General features: G+C 39.5%; 1 protein-coding gene across 1 annotated transcript in view; it reads right to left on the bottom strand.

Moving 5' to 3' along the window:
* Positions 1-15,463, bottom strand: part of map3k5 (mitogen-activated protein kinase kinase kinase 5) — an 87,921-nt gene that overhangs the window by 38,569 nt on the left and 33,889 nt on the right. The window contains exons 5-7 of the mRNA XM_026143641.2: positions 12,332-12,500; positions 10,120-10,226; positions 599-769 (exon numbers count right to left, since the gene is read on the bottom strand). Coding sequence (XP_025999426.1) covers positions 599-769; positions 10,120-10,226; positions 12,332-12,500 — 447 coding nt within the window. The remainder of the gene's footprint in view (positions 1-598; positions 770-10,119; positions 10,227-12,331; positions 12,501-15,463) is intronic.

Genomic DNA, 15,463 nt, shown 5'->3' with positions numbered 1-15,463 from the left:
AAATAGCAAGGGTTTGTGGTTCTACAGAGATATTAGACAACTAGGACACTTTCCTGAATCATGATGCCATTAATCTTAACCTGTACCAATATTTATATTCACAATGGGGTTTTTTTTTCTTAAATAAATGCTAGCTCACCACTTCCTGTTGCTACCAGCAGCAGAAACCAGGCAGCTCAGCTTAACATGCACAAAACATTTAGCAGCTCAAACTATTGTCACTGCTAATGTTTGCTAATTTTACATTTCAGTCATCTTGGTGTGTTATCCATGATCCCTGTAGTCTGGATTTTAATGGTATTGTTCTTATGTTGCTATGAGGTGTTGTTGTGCAATCTCAAAGAATTTTGCACACTACGTGGCTGTGGTTTATTCACAGACTCATTACCAGCAAAGGGTTTTACCTTCATGATGAGAGCCATTATGAAATCCTGCATTGACTGACACCATTCATGATAAACTCTTAATGGTGTGATCTAGTGAGTCACTGTACTTCCCATGCACCCTGCCCTTAGAAATGGTAATTTTTGGTGACTCAGAATGTGTTTGGCTTAGCAGAAATGTCACATGCACACTGACATCCTGCCTGCTCTCTTACCAGAGTGCGCCGTTGTCTCTGCTCTGTGTGTTGGTAAAGTCTGACTCCAGGAACGTGTCCTTATAGATACGTCCCACCAGGCAGTACATGTCACTCGCTACCTGCTCCTCGCCTTCCACCAGGGGCAGCATGATGTCCAGGGCTTTCTGCCTGTCGCCCGGAAGGTTCCTTCTATAACCACACACAGGAAAAAACACAAAAAGGCATGTAACAAGTTAATAACTAACCCCCCAAAACAGCTTTGAGCATATCTAGAGATATCAGTGGATTTAGGTTTGTTATTATTAACACTTATTAATCTTAAAGGGGACTTTTATACCAGTGTCCATAAATTCACTATATCAGTAAGCTCCTTATCCCAGTCCCTTACCAAACTTTCAAAACACTCAGAAGTTAATTACTTGTTCTGAGTGAAAATGTATCTTCCTTTTTGTTTAAATTCTGCTTGTGGTCAAAGCCCGAAAGGGAAAGTACTTCTTTTCGTCAGCAAGGTGTCTAGGCTCAATGGTATCTGGTAAGGGTGGCTCCTGTACACCTCCACTTGAAGGTTTTATGGGCACACCCATTTTCAATCACACCCAGAAGTTTCTGGAGAGATTATATTTGCTCATTTAGCCTGAAAGCACCTTTGCATCTCACAGACAGTAATAGAAAATTACATTCTCCACTGCAACCAGACTTTCTGCAACCAGACAATCAGAACTGATGCAGCTAGTTAAAATATATTTCATATTTTTGCATTTATAAATGTTAATATTTTTTGTATCATGCTTTACACACAATCCAGGTCAGCCGTGCTACAGTTCCAGGGAGATTTGACTTATCAGGCATGTGGTAGACACCCTGATTTAATATTTATTTTACTCCAAATGGAAAAAATAACGAACAAAATAAATGTTGTGCTGTGTTGGAGCAAACTTAAAACCAGCAGATGAGATCATAAACTGTGGTCATTGAGGTCACAAAACAAGTGAGAAACAGGATCATTTTCTTATAGACTTCTATTAAATCTGTTTTCAATTTACAACCAGATGGTGTTACCCCCTACTGGGCATTACAAAGAATGCAATTTTGCCCATGCTTAACTCTTTAGACCGGCAGGCTGTGCTACTTTTTCCTTGCTTCAAGCAGACGTGAGCTACAAAGATGAGATTATTTCTATGCATATCACATCTCATATATGCATTAAATCCATTACAAACCTGCATTTAACTTGTACTGTACGCTCCCCTTTGAATCACTATTGTTGAACAACTGTCTTACATAATCACACCAAGAGTTAATGTATTTTCAAAGCCTAAAGGGTAAACATTAAAATGGTACATGATGGCATTTAAAATACAATTTCTAGAACATGAATAATGACTTATAGTTTTACTGCATACTTAAAAGCTAATGAGACTCAAAGAAATGGCCAAATGACCATGTATATTCTCAAGTGTATAAATAAATAACTGGTTTGAACAGATTGCATTAAAATGAGCATCACCAGCAGCATGCATGTGCATGCGGTGTAGGTGTGTGGAGCAGATAAATATGTGTGTTTTGCGTGTGAGTAGCAAGGGAACAGCTGCAAAGGTATTGTTATTGGACACTAATACCAGGCACAGAGGACACCACCAGGACCTTAAATTACAGAGGTGACTGGGTTCATTAAGAGAATGCCCAATTTTATTTAGCACTGTGAAGTTCCAATTGCACCACAGGTGTTCAATGAGGGACTAAATGATCAGTTATAACTGACCTGCGAGGAAATAATTTGAGACTCTCTAACGAGCAGTCGAACTGGAAAATAACAAAGAGAGAAAAAGGAATCTATTATGGTATTAAAGAACGAGTGATAACCTCTTCAGTTGGTAATTGCTTACATTACATGGATGTTAACTTTTTCACCGGGTGTCAACAGAAGACATGTTTAACGCTGCTGCTTCATAGTAACAGGAATGCAAATAGGAAGATAGACTGAATTATAAATCTGACTGTCATCTCAGTTGTCTTGATTTATTAGCTACATGAATTATGTTTAATATACCAACTGTTTCCTATAGAAACAGTTGCTACAGGTACATGTTGAGTTTTCAAATCCATTATCTTTTTCTAAACCGACATTTAAACCACAAATGTCAAACTTACTTTAGTTACCAGACATAATATTATGACCACTGACAGGTACGTTAATAACACTGATTATCTCTTCATCAATGCACATGTTAGTGGGTGGGATACATTAGGAAGGAAGTGAACATTTTGTCCGCAGAACTGATGTGTTAGAAGCAGAAAAAAATGGGTAAGCGTAAGCATTTGAGCGAATTTAAAGCTGATTCTGACAGAAAGTTGTCCGAATACACAGGGCATTGCAGTTTGCTGTGTATAGGGCTGCAAAGCGGCAGATCAGTCACGGGACCCGCGTTGACTGCCGTCCACCACCGAAAGCACCAAAAATGGCAACGTGAGCATCAGACCTAGACTACAGAGCAATGGAAGAAGGTCGCCAGATTCATCTTCGTCATTTACTAGAGGAACACCTTGTACAGTGTCGTTTCTTTTAATGTAAAGAACTGCAAACCATAGTTTTCAGTCACGTGACTGAATCACTTCCCTGGCAGGCAAACATTAATCCACTATGACCGGAAAGAATGAGAGTATTGCAGGACAAAAGTGTTGTTTTTTTCACTTGTCTCAGGCCAAGACTATTTGGATCATCTATCCGTGGAGGGAAAAACGAAGATTCAAAGATAAATCTGAATTTTGGGGACTTGTGGTTCATATTCTGCCTTTATTTAAATCCCTGAAAGTGGCGACAGAGCTCCAGTTCAGTGACATCTACATCAGTCTTGTAGAGAGTGACTCATCCTAAACTGCTGCCAGGATGAAAGCCATCAAAGTATGTACAGCTACATGTAATTTCAATCTAGATGGGTAAATAATACTGTCGTGCGAAATTTTTCGTCGTTAAAGCAAAGCTAGCTTAAACTACAGCCCTGGAGTAAGTCATTCCATTTATTCTACGACTCTGGCTTGATGGATGATTTTCTGAGACGTGCCTCTCAGGATTTGTGTCCATTCCTGGTCTGAAACCAGGGAGTTTTTGCATATTAGTTGAACGTTTACACCATTACACTGTGAAGCCACTTTAAAAGAAGCAATTAAATACATTTTAAAAAAGCAAACATAAATTAAATAAAATACTGAACTGTGATCACATAATGGTTTCCATACGACTTCTCTCTGCAAATGCATTCCTTATTATGTTTTTTCCCCCCCTTTCACACAGACTGTTTACCTGCAGGGAAATAAAGCCTGTTCAAACACGATTGGTCAACAGAAGTTGGATCACAAATAGAGACCAGGAAGCTTGTGGTTAGGTGCTTGACTGAAGGTGGGAGGAGCGGTGGCCTGTCCTCCTGAATGCATCACAGAAAATGTAAAATGTTCTAATTATGAATGCTAAACAATACAATAAGTTTAAAAATGTATAGCTTTCCTCGCAGTGTTTTTACTTTACTTTTTAATGTGATATTCAAACAAAAGACAAAGTGATACACCGTTTCACACATGTAAAGTAATTTACTGATTTCAGTGTGTCAGTGTGAAACCATATTGTGGCCTATCCCCAGAGATCTATCCCCAGTTGGTTTATTTATTTCTGATTGAATTTTTCTGATTTCCCAAGGCACCCCCCTTGCACCTAGACCAACCTTTGCTTTAGTATTGTGAAATCAAAAAAGGGATTTCTTTTTTAGCAAAGCTTTTCAGCAGTTTTGAAAGAAGGAGATAAATGCTGCTGTCCTCAGGTCAGTAAATTGTTTGGAGCGTCTATAAAAAACAACATTTTGAGATTACAATTGGTGTTGCACACATTTTATTTTATGTAAATAACAGCTAAAGTATGGATAGGACAAACAGTATTTATTAATCGGAAAAGATAACAGATTGTGTCCAAAACACAGACTTGGGAGAAGAAATGAGAGGTGATATCCTGCAGAGTTTCACACAGACAAAATGTGTGACAGTCATGAAAAAAACCCTCCTTATTAACATAACGTGGCTTCTCTCCAGGGCGTGAAGGTTAAATAAAACATATGAGCTGACAGCTATTACCATGGAGACTGCCCAGGGGGAAGAGCAACGAGGGAAACAAGATCTGCTCTTCGAATGCATCTCTCCGCTTCCCTCTTTCTTTTCTTCAGAGTGCTGATGGATATTTGGAAATGGGGATTTTTTTTCCTCGATCTCATCAGGCTCTTAGCAGTAAGACCTGCACAGCAGGCCTCCAAGCAGAGCTGAAGCCTGAGGCGGAAGCCCCTTCAACCCACCAGATTCATTTAGAAGCAGAGCACCTACTTTAGATCAATGATTAAGTGCCTATTAAGGCTAAATATTGATAATCTCAAGGCATGGTGTGGGCTGCATGCTGCTTACTCAGAGCTCATTGAAGGTAATGATTTATACGACTGCATCTCAGTGAAGGAATTCATTCAGTTTCACACTCAGAACAGAGTAGATTATTTGACTTTACTATTCTATGGTGCCACCTTCTACAAACTATTATCCGAAGGCAGTTTATGAGTAATTTGAATAAAAGCTTTGAAACAGGCTTAAAAGAAGAGATTGCATTTCCAAGGATATAATTCTACTTCTGCGTGATTATAAATACATAACATAGAGCTGCTAGTGTTCTTTTTAGCAATAGAGGCAATAGCTAGAACATCTATGGGCATGCTCAAATGCACAGAGGCTTCAGGGATGAGTGCTAACGATTGTGTGGAAAACATAAATTCTAAAACGGAGAGATCTGCTTTTGTCTGATCATGCAAATCAAATATTTGGCACTTCAGCACAACGGTGCAAAAATCACGCCTAGCCTTTATGGTGTGTAAAATTATTCCCAGAAATCTTACAGGGGATACCAATGAAACAGAATATGCAGGTGTGTGCTTCCAGATATGTGATATGCTGTGTTTGTGTTTTTATGTTTAGTTTTAGTTTTGTTTTTATGAATTTTTAGTGTTAGTTTTAGCTTTTGGTATCGTGAGAACAATAATTACACAACAGTTAGGATGATTCTGATTCCTGCTTTCTAGTTTCCAGATGCTTTAGTTCTTGTATTAAAGTTCTAGTTTTGTTTTTATGGAGTTTGTATTTGTGTGCAATTTCCTCCATGTTTTCCCTTACTGTAATCAACAGTTTAATATTTGTGTTTTTGTTTCGGGCTTAGTGTTCTCGCCACCGTTGAGTCCCTTCTCTACTATGTTTTTGTGCAGGTTTTTGCATCTCTGTGTTCACTTGGGTTCTCTTGTCATTCCTGGTTTTACTTTGATAGTTAGGTGAATTTCATTTCCTCCCCCATCTCGTCGTCATGACTGTCTACACCTGTGTCTTGTCCACTCTGCTGTTTCTGTTTCTCTGATGTGTATAAATAGTCCCGTCCTTTTTTTTTAGTCATGGTATTTGTGAATCTTTCCCTCATTTTCCCTGCCTCCCTGTTTGAATTTAGAGTCCCTGTTGTTTTTTGCTTTTTTGGGTATATTTGTATTTTCTTTTACAGTGTATCTTACCTATATTTTACCTGTGAGCTGTGTAGCAGAATCCCTATGTCATTACCACATTTGATATTACTTTATTAGCAGTTATTCAGTGGTCCCCCCCCCCTCCCAAAAAAAAAATGTAATTTGAATATTAAAGTATCCAAATTAAAAATACTCATTATGCAACTTGGTGCATTTTAAAATAATGCGTATCATATCATTGGATTCCAATTGCATAAACATACAAGCTGCATGTTGCAGCTTGTATGTGGGGATATGTGGTGCTTTTTATACTGTTTGGCAGGTCAGTTTTATAATAATACATGGTAATTTATTCGTTTTTTTCTATTTATTTGTCTTTAAAGTTGCTACTAAATGCATACAGTAAAATAAAGTACAGTAAAGTTAAAAATATAATTACTGGCTCCAAAAGTCTCAAAAAGAAGATATGACCTATTTACCACCTTTAGTGCACTCAAAATCTATTTCTCCCTCCCACCAACAAGAACAAATCAGACAACAACACAGTTACACCACCTGTGGCATAACAATCTCCTGGAACAGCTATTGTATTTATGCAATGGTTTACTTGCTGAATAGGTGAACTGACATAAATGCCCTCCTACCCTCTGCTCATGTCGACCTGCTCTAACACTGGAGGATACAACTCAACCTCACCAAAGACACAGAGTTTTCCATCATTACCGCTCATTCAGTGAATTGGTCTGACAAAATGTCTCGGTATGCCGCCTCGAGCTCGCAAATGCAATATCATATAGTGGGAATGGAGCAGCTACTAACAGCGAACACACGGGCATCTTGGCACCCTACAGAAACATTTTCCATTTGCTGCCAAATTAAAGAACAGCATGCTTTATTGCTGTTTGAGGCAGTCACACCATGAAAACCGCAGGAAGTTTACAAGAAAAGCAGCTGGTGAGAAACAAGCAGCCAAAACCTCCTGTTTTGTACATCTGTCTCTTCCTGAGACGAGTACTGTAGCTAGACGCGCACCGATAATGTCACAGCTGCTTAGAGACATACATTTAGGATTTCAATACTGCTCTGCTAACGCAAGATAAATGAAACCGCTAGAATATATTTAAAGAAAACCCTGAACACCATGAAAAATACTCTGTGGCAGCCCTTATGATACTTAGAGAAAAGACTAGGACAAAGGAAAAGAGTGCATTTGCTTCACTGTGTTTAAAAGTTTTTATTCCAGGAAACCTGGGTGTGTTTTGTGAAAGGTACTTAAAGAAAAAGCAGGTGTGTTTAAGTGTATGTCATTGCTTCTCTTCAAAATTTAACAAAATCTTTTTGATACGGTTAAATATTCTTTAGTTTCACATTCTGATAACTTAGTGATATCTTAGTTTACTCTTCATGCATCAATAAAGCATCTAGTTTTATGTAATTTAAATGAAAGCCTTTCAGCGTGGCAAAATTGCCCATCTCTATGACAACATCTGTGTGAAGCATCTCACCAAAGATTTCATGAGGTGGGAGAAAGTCAAAGACTGATAAATAAATAACTTGAAATATATAAAGGCCAGCGCCTTCCCTCTATTTGATGTCCCTTATTCAGTACTCGTGGGTCACACCACAGTCTGTTGGAGCCTGACCATCATTCTCATGTGAACTGCGTAATGAAAGCTTCATGTCCACATCTTACACAGTTATGACCCTATCAAACTGCCAAATTATGTGATGCAGTGAGCGAGAGGGATGACAGGCAGAAAAGCTTTTAACAGAACAGGCAAACATAGCAACACGAGTACAGAAAACAGGGATATGCTGAATATACAGTGTTAGCTCCTGCTACGGTAAGTGTCCCCAGGACTACTTTTCCCCACAGTGACAGATTTAAAAGGTGAACACAATACCAGCGACACTGTGGAGAAGACACATTACTCAAATGTCAAGGGTCGCAAAAAACAAAAACACACACTAAAAAGCTCCTACTGTAACATTTTTCATTAAAGTTTTTATCTGTCAAACTGAAAATGTGTGCATGCTGCAGGGTTTCTGCAGGAAAGGTTTCTGTGGGGTCAGCTTTGGCTCAGTGGACTTTCAGAAAACCTGTTTTAGCCTTGCGACTATGGCTAAAGAACACTTCTCCAACTCCAACCCCCGACGCATGTGGCAAGGACTCCAGACCATTACAGACTACTGGACCACCAAACCCTCCCCTGTATCCTCTGATGTCTCCTTCCTCAACCAGCTCAACAACTTTTATGCTCATTTTGAGCGAGGGAACCCAACAACTACAACCAAAGCAGACATGACGCCAGACCACCAACCTCTGACTCTCTCCCCCACCGATGTAGGAGCGGTGCTGAGCAGGATTAATGTCCACAAGGCTGCAGGTCCTGATGGCATCCCTGGGCGTGTTCTCAGAGCGTGTTCTGGGGAGCTTGCAGGAGTGCTGACAGATATATTCAACCTGTCCTTGGCCCACGCTGTGGTACCGGCCTGCTTCAAATCCACCTCCATCGTCCCGATACCCAAAAACTCCAACCCATCTTGCCTCAATGACTACCGCCCAGTAGCCCTCACCCCCATCGTCACAAAGTGCTTAGAGCAGCTGGTCCTAGCACACTTCAAATCCTGTCTCCCCCCCACCCTGGACCCCCACCAATTTGCATACCGTCAGAACAGGAGCACAGAGGATGCAGTCTCCATCGCACTGCACTCTGTCCTCTCACACCTGGACAACAACAACAACACCACGGTGATTGGCCTCATCAGTGACAACGATGAGGCCGCCTACAGGGAGGAGGTGGATCGTCTGGCTGAGTGGTGCGACACAAACAACCTGCTGCTTAACACCGAGAAGACCAAGGAGCTCATCGTGGACTACAGGAGGAATGCTGACCCACATCCACCCATCCACATTAAGGGGACGGCTGTGGAGCGTGTGAGCAGCTTCAAGTTCCTGGGAGTCCACATCTCCGAGGATCTCATCTGGACGACCAACTGCTCCAAGCTGGTCAAGAAGGCTCACCAGCGCCTCTTCTTCTTGAGGACTCCTGGTGAACTTCTATCGCTGCACCATCGAGAGCATCCTGACCAACTGTATAACAGTCTGGTACGGGAACTGCTCTGCCTCGGACCGGAAGGCGTTGCAGAGGGTTGTGAAAACTGCCCAACACATCGCCGGAGCACCACTTCCTGCCATAAAGGACATCTACAGGAAGTGGTGTCTGAAAAGGGCTGGGAAAATCACCAAAGACCCCAGTCACCCATCACATGGACTCTTCACCCTCCTGCCCTCTGGGAGGCGCCACAGGAGCCTCCGGACTAAGACCACCAGGTACTGGAACAGCTTCTTCCCCACAGCTGTCAGACTCCTGAACTCTGCCTCCTGACATCTGACTCACATTAGACACATGGACTGGAGATACAAACACCCACAACCACCTACACACAAACACACACTGGACAACTGTACCCTCATACACACAATAATAACATGGACTGAACAACCACCCACAACCACTAACACTTTATATAGCCTCTGTAGAAATTATCCACATATCTCACTTATCTTAACTGCACTACTGTATAGCTCTGTGTAAATAATCATTCTGTACAATACAATAAATTTTAATTCTACAACTGTTTATAACCTGCATATCTCATATTTCTGTATAGTTTTTTATTTCATATTTATATCCTGTTCATAGTCTGTACATACTTATAGTTATAGCATATTCATAACATACCTTCATACCGTGTACATTATAACATACCATAATAGACCCATTTCTGTAATATACTTACATATCTATATTATTGCTAATATATATTTGTAATATATCTATATCATGGCTAAAGCACTTCTGGATGGATGCATCTGCATTTCGTTGCCTTGTACCTGTGACATGTGCAATGACAATAAAATTGAATTTTATTCTATTCTATTCTATGCAGGTTGGTGGTACAGGTTTACACTGTGGATCTCTATGACACGTATGCTTGTTGCCTTACCGATTCAGAGCAAACGCGTAGTGGAACTTCACATGTGGATGAGCCATGGGGTCAAAGGTCGGAAGCTTCTCCAGAGTCTCTACCAGCTTCACGATGGACTCATAATCCTAGAAGGTAAGAAAAGATCGGCTATTGAGCTGTTCCTCCTGTCACTGGTGTATCTGACATCAATGACACTCTTGTGATGTCACAGCTTTGCAAGTTAAGGAAAAGAAAAAGAAAGGAGGAAGACATTTGCCTTCAGCGCTACCTGGCAGAAAGGCTTTCAGAAGTCACAGAAGATAACATTAAGTGCACCAAAGTCAGTGTAAGGAGCAAGTTAAATACGATCTTGTAGGAACACCACCGGTCACTGCTGAGCACTGTGGGACTAGTGCCCATGTACCTCGGTTCCAGTGCCCTCCAAACACACACTCTGACTCATCAGTGTATTTACTTGCTGCTTTGATCCTCAAGGGAGAGTTTCTGATGTCCTTTTATTTATTATTTCTGAGACTCAACTGTCTGTGTATCACAAAAAGCACTTCAATAATTGAGCTGCCTCTTCATCACATTTTTGTTTCTTGTAGTCACCAAAGCCAAAGCACTTTGAATAATTCAGCACATCCTCAATGCTTATTGTTCTAATTAATGATTCATTAGACTGTGCACTGCCTATGGTGAGTGGGACGATCTGGACAGAGAAAGCCATGGCAATGCGGAGACTAAAGAGGAGAAAGAGCAGAGCGTTTAAGACGAACAGACCAAACGCTTCGCCTAGAGCACTCTACAGGCAGTCTGCAAATGGCCCCGCTTTGAGAAAGTGGCACTGGTAAAGGGATGGTGGAGATAGATTGAAGCTGATTCAGTAACCTTGCTTAAATTTGTACAGCAGATGTGTACAGTAGTTTCTTTTTCAAGGTCAGGGACATCAGCACGCACATTCAGTGCATCGGAGTTGACAGCTGGTTTAAACTTGATAAGGTTGTGGGTGATTAGCTAAATGCCTGAACGTTTATGGAGAAACTTTTTGGCATGCCCTTTTCAAAGTAAAGGCGTGGTGAAATTACCACGTTGAGTTTTTGTTTTGTTAGTATTAAATAGTAACTATTTGTTCCCATTTTTGGTAATTTTATAACATAATTACAATCACAAATTTTAGGAAATTGGTTATCAGAAAATGTAGTAGCAATTAATAAATCAATACATTAAAAAGTCAATTGAAGTTAATTGTTATCTGTAGGCATTTGCTCATTTTTTCCAGTTTATTGTAGTTGAAAAATCTAGCTTAGTATTCACTGCCATGAGGTCATGCTTAGACGCTGCCAAGGAAAATCAGCTGATGGTTCAGCTGTACATTTTGCAATATGCAATTCTCTAATCTCATATAGGGCGTGCCATTTAAGCTGTTTAGCCCGCCCACAGTTACAGTTTCGACAAGCAGCAGTGTGAGCCATCTCCACCACAGCCTCTCATTTCATGCTGTTTCCTGCCTAATCAGTGTTAGGGATTGTTGTCACTGACACCTGCTCTGCTCTGCTGTGTGCTGGAAGTCTTGCTGTTGCTCTCCTTGCCCTTTGCATTCCAAGTATGCACGATGAAGGGAAGTCCCAAAACAGAGCCATGCCAGCAAAGATTACGGCAAATTGAAAATAACAACCTTCTCGTGACTATACTGGTTCTGGCTGAACTGAACATTTTGTACTTTTGAATGTTTGTTCCAAAGAAAACAAGACATCAACTTTCCTAGGAACCTGTCCAGGAAATGTGACGGGTATTTTTCAGTATTTTTGAGATTGTTACATAGAATAATAAATCATTTAACTGAAACTAAACAAATACATAGCCAAAGTTTATTTTTAAGACTGCTGCCTTATCAAAATCGGCCTATCATGAATTTTTTTTTTTATGATTTTTGATGTTGTAGCACAGATGGATGTTCAGATTAAAGATAACTGAAGTCCTTATCTCAGGCACACAGCTTTGGCTTGCACTGTGTGTTTATGAGGGGCAGCCAATGAGAATAAAAGTGGCCTAAAGGAGGAGAAGCTGAAATAACTCATTTCAGACATGGAACAAAAAGGGAGGGGGGGTGCACCAAGACCCAGTACATGATAAACAAGGACCACTGAACCACAGCCCCTCTGGTTGAAATACCCAAAGGCAATACACATAATTTGACAAATGACAGCAATATGTCGGTGTTCAGGAAGTCCACACCCGACAGATGTACCTGGATGTCCCTGTACGTAAGCAGCAAATTGATGACGACATCAACTGAAAGGCACTCCACGTTGTCCAGCCGCTGCTGGATTCGGCTCAGCTCTGCAGCCAGTTCCAAGCCAGTGTAAAGCTCCCGGGCTCTACGGATCTCATTCAGAATCGTCTCACGGAAATACTGGCTGGAAGACACGAATACAAACAAACATGCATTTATAGAAGGAGAAGATTGGCTTGCATGTATATGATCGACAAATAGCAATACAAAAATTTAGCAAAAAAATGTTTTGCATACTTTAGGATCTGCTCCTTCAACTCTAACACAATTGGACTTACTTCTTTCCCTGCATTCTCACACTGTTTTGCATAATTTCAGATCATTCCCCAGTGAGACACGAGCTATTTTCATCTCATATAAGTCATAAATTATTCACTGACAGATGAAGGGACCAATAAACCTGATAACTTCAGATATTAGTTTGATGGATTTAAAAGCAGAGCAGACAATTAAGACAGTTAATTAGCTTAAAGCAGAATTACTACCAGCAACCATATTCTTAAGCTCTTAGTTGTTCTTGAAAAAACACTAAGGGATGAGCAAAAGAATATTAAAATACGTGAGGCGGTTCAGGTGCTTCCCATATGGAAACGAAATAGTAAAAACGTGTAAAAGACTTGCATAAGATGTGGCCTACTTCATATAGTGAATCATATAAGGCTTAAATGATTTACTCATGAAAGTGGCCACTTTCTCATTACTTTCATATATTGTTTTAATAAGTATCCAAAACATACAAGTTTCATTTATAGAATTTTTCAAAGGATCTTATATATGTTTTCACTCTTGTATGCTTTTCATACAAGTTTCACACAAGACAGATACAAACTTTATAAGATTTATATTTACCTTTTCCATATGGGTTAGCAAAAGCCTGTCTGTAGGATCTTTTAGATTTTCACCTTTAAAACCGCAAAACTGAAAACCTTCAGAAATCCTGTGAATTTGGACCATCTAAATTCAGTTAATTAGTATTTTCCAGGTGCAAATTGTGTCTTTTTTAATGCTGAATTTCTTTGGCTGTTTAATCAGCAGTTTGCAAAGGATAACCTTCTCATAATCGTCTCATTTTGATTGTGGAAAAACCATGTGTACTGGCATTAAAACTCAAAAGACTGATGCAGATTATTGTCACTCCCCAGCCTCTTGTATGCTGAACGTAGTGTACTCTAGCTTAAAATGATAATATTAAGACCTAAATGCCAAATAATGACACAGTCTACACTCTCTATTCACATAATTAAGCCTTATACACAATTTTGAAAAGACCCATGCAGTGACAAGGATTTGCTGCCATAACCCCGAGCCAATCCTGGGGGTCAACCCTGCTTGCAGGGAGTGATTAAAGCATAAATAATAACCCAATACAAGCTCTGTTATTAAATAGTAAATGTGTTTAATATGAACAGGCCGGCTAATATTTTCCTGTTTAGGTTGTTTTTCATAAAATATGAATAACAAATCATGTATTCGCATATTATGATCTGCTGCAGATGATCAGTTGGGTGTGTCCTTGCTGGAAGGAGCAATTTTAAAGACATAAATACATATATTTGCTTCATGTGAGACGGCTCTTGTAATTCAGTAAGCTTATCTGTCTTCTTGAGACTTCAAAACATGGTCTCGACTTCAATATACACCAAAAACAATATAGTGCAAACACTGAATAACAACTGTAGGATCTTCATACTTTCCTTTATGCCTATCTCCAGGAGACACAGCCTTCATCAATCTACATGATTTTCTTTTCTGCCTGTAAAACCTGAGTCACTATTCCTGGAGATGGACTAGAAATGACTGGCTGCTGTATCGCCTATTGGCAAGAAGGCCTAAAATATTACCCCAGCAACTGAGCCAAACAAATGTGTTTTTTTCTTCTTCTCTGGTTTCAAAATGTAAATTACCACGTAAGTAAGGCTGAAGGATCCACGCACAAAAACAATTAGAACAAGTAAAAATAGGATGAGTGGGATAATAAAATAAATGCCTGGTGTGTTGAAAAACTTCTAACAGAGCTGCTCAAATATAAACATAATGTTAAAATGCTAAAAATGGTAATGCTACAACAGCTCCTTCCTATTTGTGAATGTTCACTTAAGTTGCATGCAGTATAATGTAATTTATGTAATGAAGCAATCATTTGGGCACTGCTTACCATTATGAAAACATATCACAGAGTCATATTGTGGGCATTTCCCATGCATATTATGACTCTGTGATAAACAATAGTGATCTTACAGTGCTTTCAGAGGATCATCTTGTCAGGAGCTTTAAATAGATTTTCTTTCTCTTTTGCTTCCTTTTTCTCAAACCCATTGCTGTACTGTCAGTATGTCCTTCATTTAGTAACACTAGACAACCTAAATATAAAGCTCTCAATACGTTCACTAAGACTATTTGTCTCAGCAAAGCCAAAATGCATTAAGGTTCAAATCTCTTCTGTTTCAATGTGTAGAGTTTACAAAACAGAAACTTTGAATTTTTACAAAAACAAAAAGGAAAATTGTTACAGGAAGCAAAGTAAATACAGAAATAGCTAAAGCTAAAGCAGAAACTATATTTGCTGTATTGCATTTAGCCTAGCTGAAAAACTGTGCACACTCTGATGAAACATGTCCTAACAGCTAACTTCAGATTGTTATTCCACACAGCATGCTGTTAATGTCACTTCTAGCAAAGCTCTTGTTGTTAATCTTAGATTAAACTACTGTCCAATTTGCAAATTATAGATTAATTTCTGTATACTGTAACAACAGACAAATTACTCTGTAACAATTCTGTGTAAAATCTGCCACAATATCTGCCATATTGTGCAAATAAGCAGGCTGTTAGTACTGACACTGCAATTTCACCTGCATTTTCCTCTAAAAGTTGTTTTAATGATGTAATTATTGTTTATACTGCATAAATGTGGTGTAGTTGAGAGACCTGGAAGAGACATCGAGAATCTTTTCATGAAGAACCGACGGTGCCAAATATGTAAATTAATATAGTATATGTTACCCATTTCAGCATAATAAAATCTGTATAAATGCCCAGTGGCATGATACGAAGCGAGGGAATATATGTGTTCAAAGTTTTGACCAG

Source organism: Astatotilapia calliptera, chromosome 15, assembly GCF_964374335.1.
Source record: "Astatotilapia calliptera chromosome 15, fAstCal68.1, whole genome shotgun sequence".
NCBI lineage: Eukaryota > Metazoa > Chordata > Actinopteri > Cichliformes > Cichlidae > Astatotilapia > Astatotilapia calliptera.
Note: the sequence above shows the minus strand (reverse complement) of the source record. Positions and strands in the feature narration are given on the sequence as shown.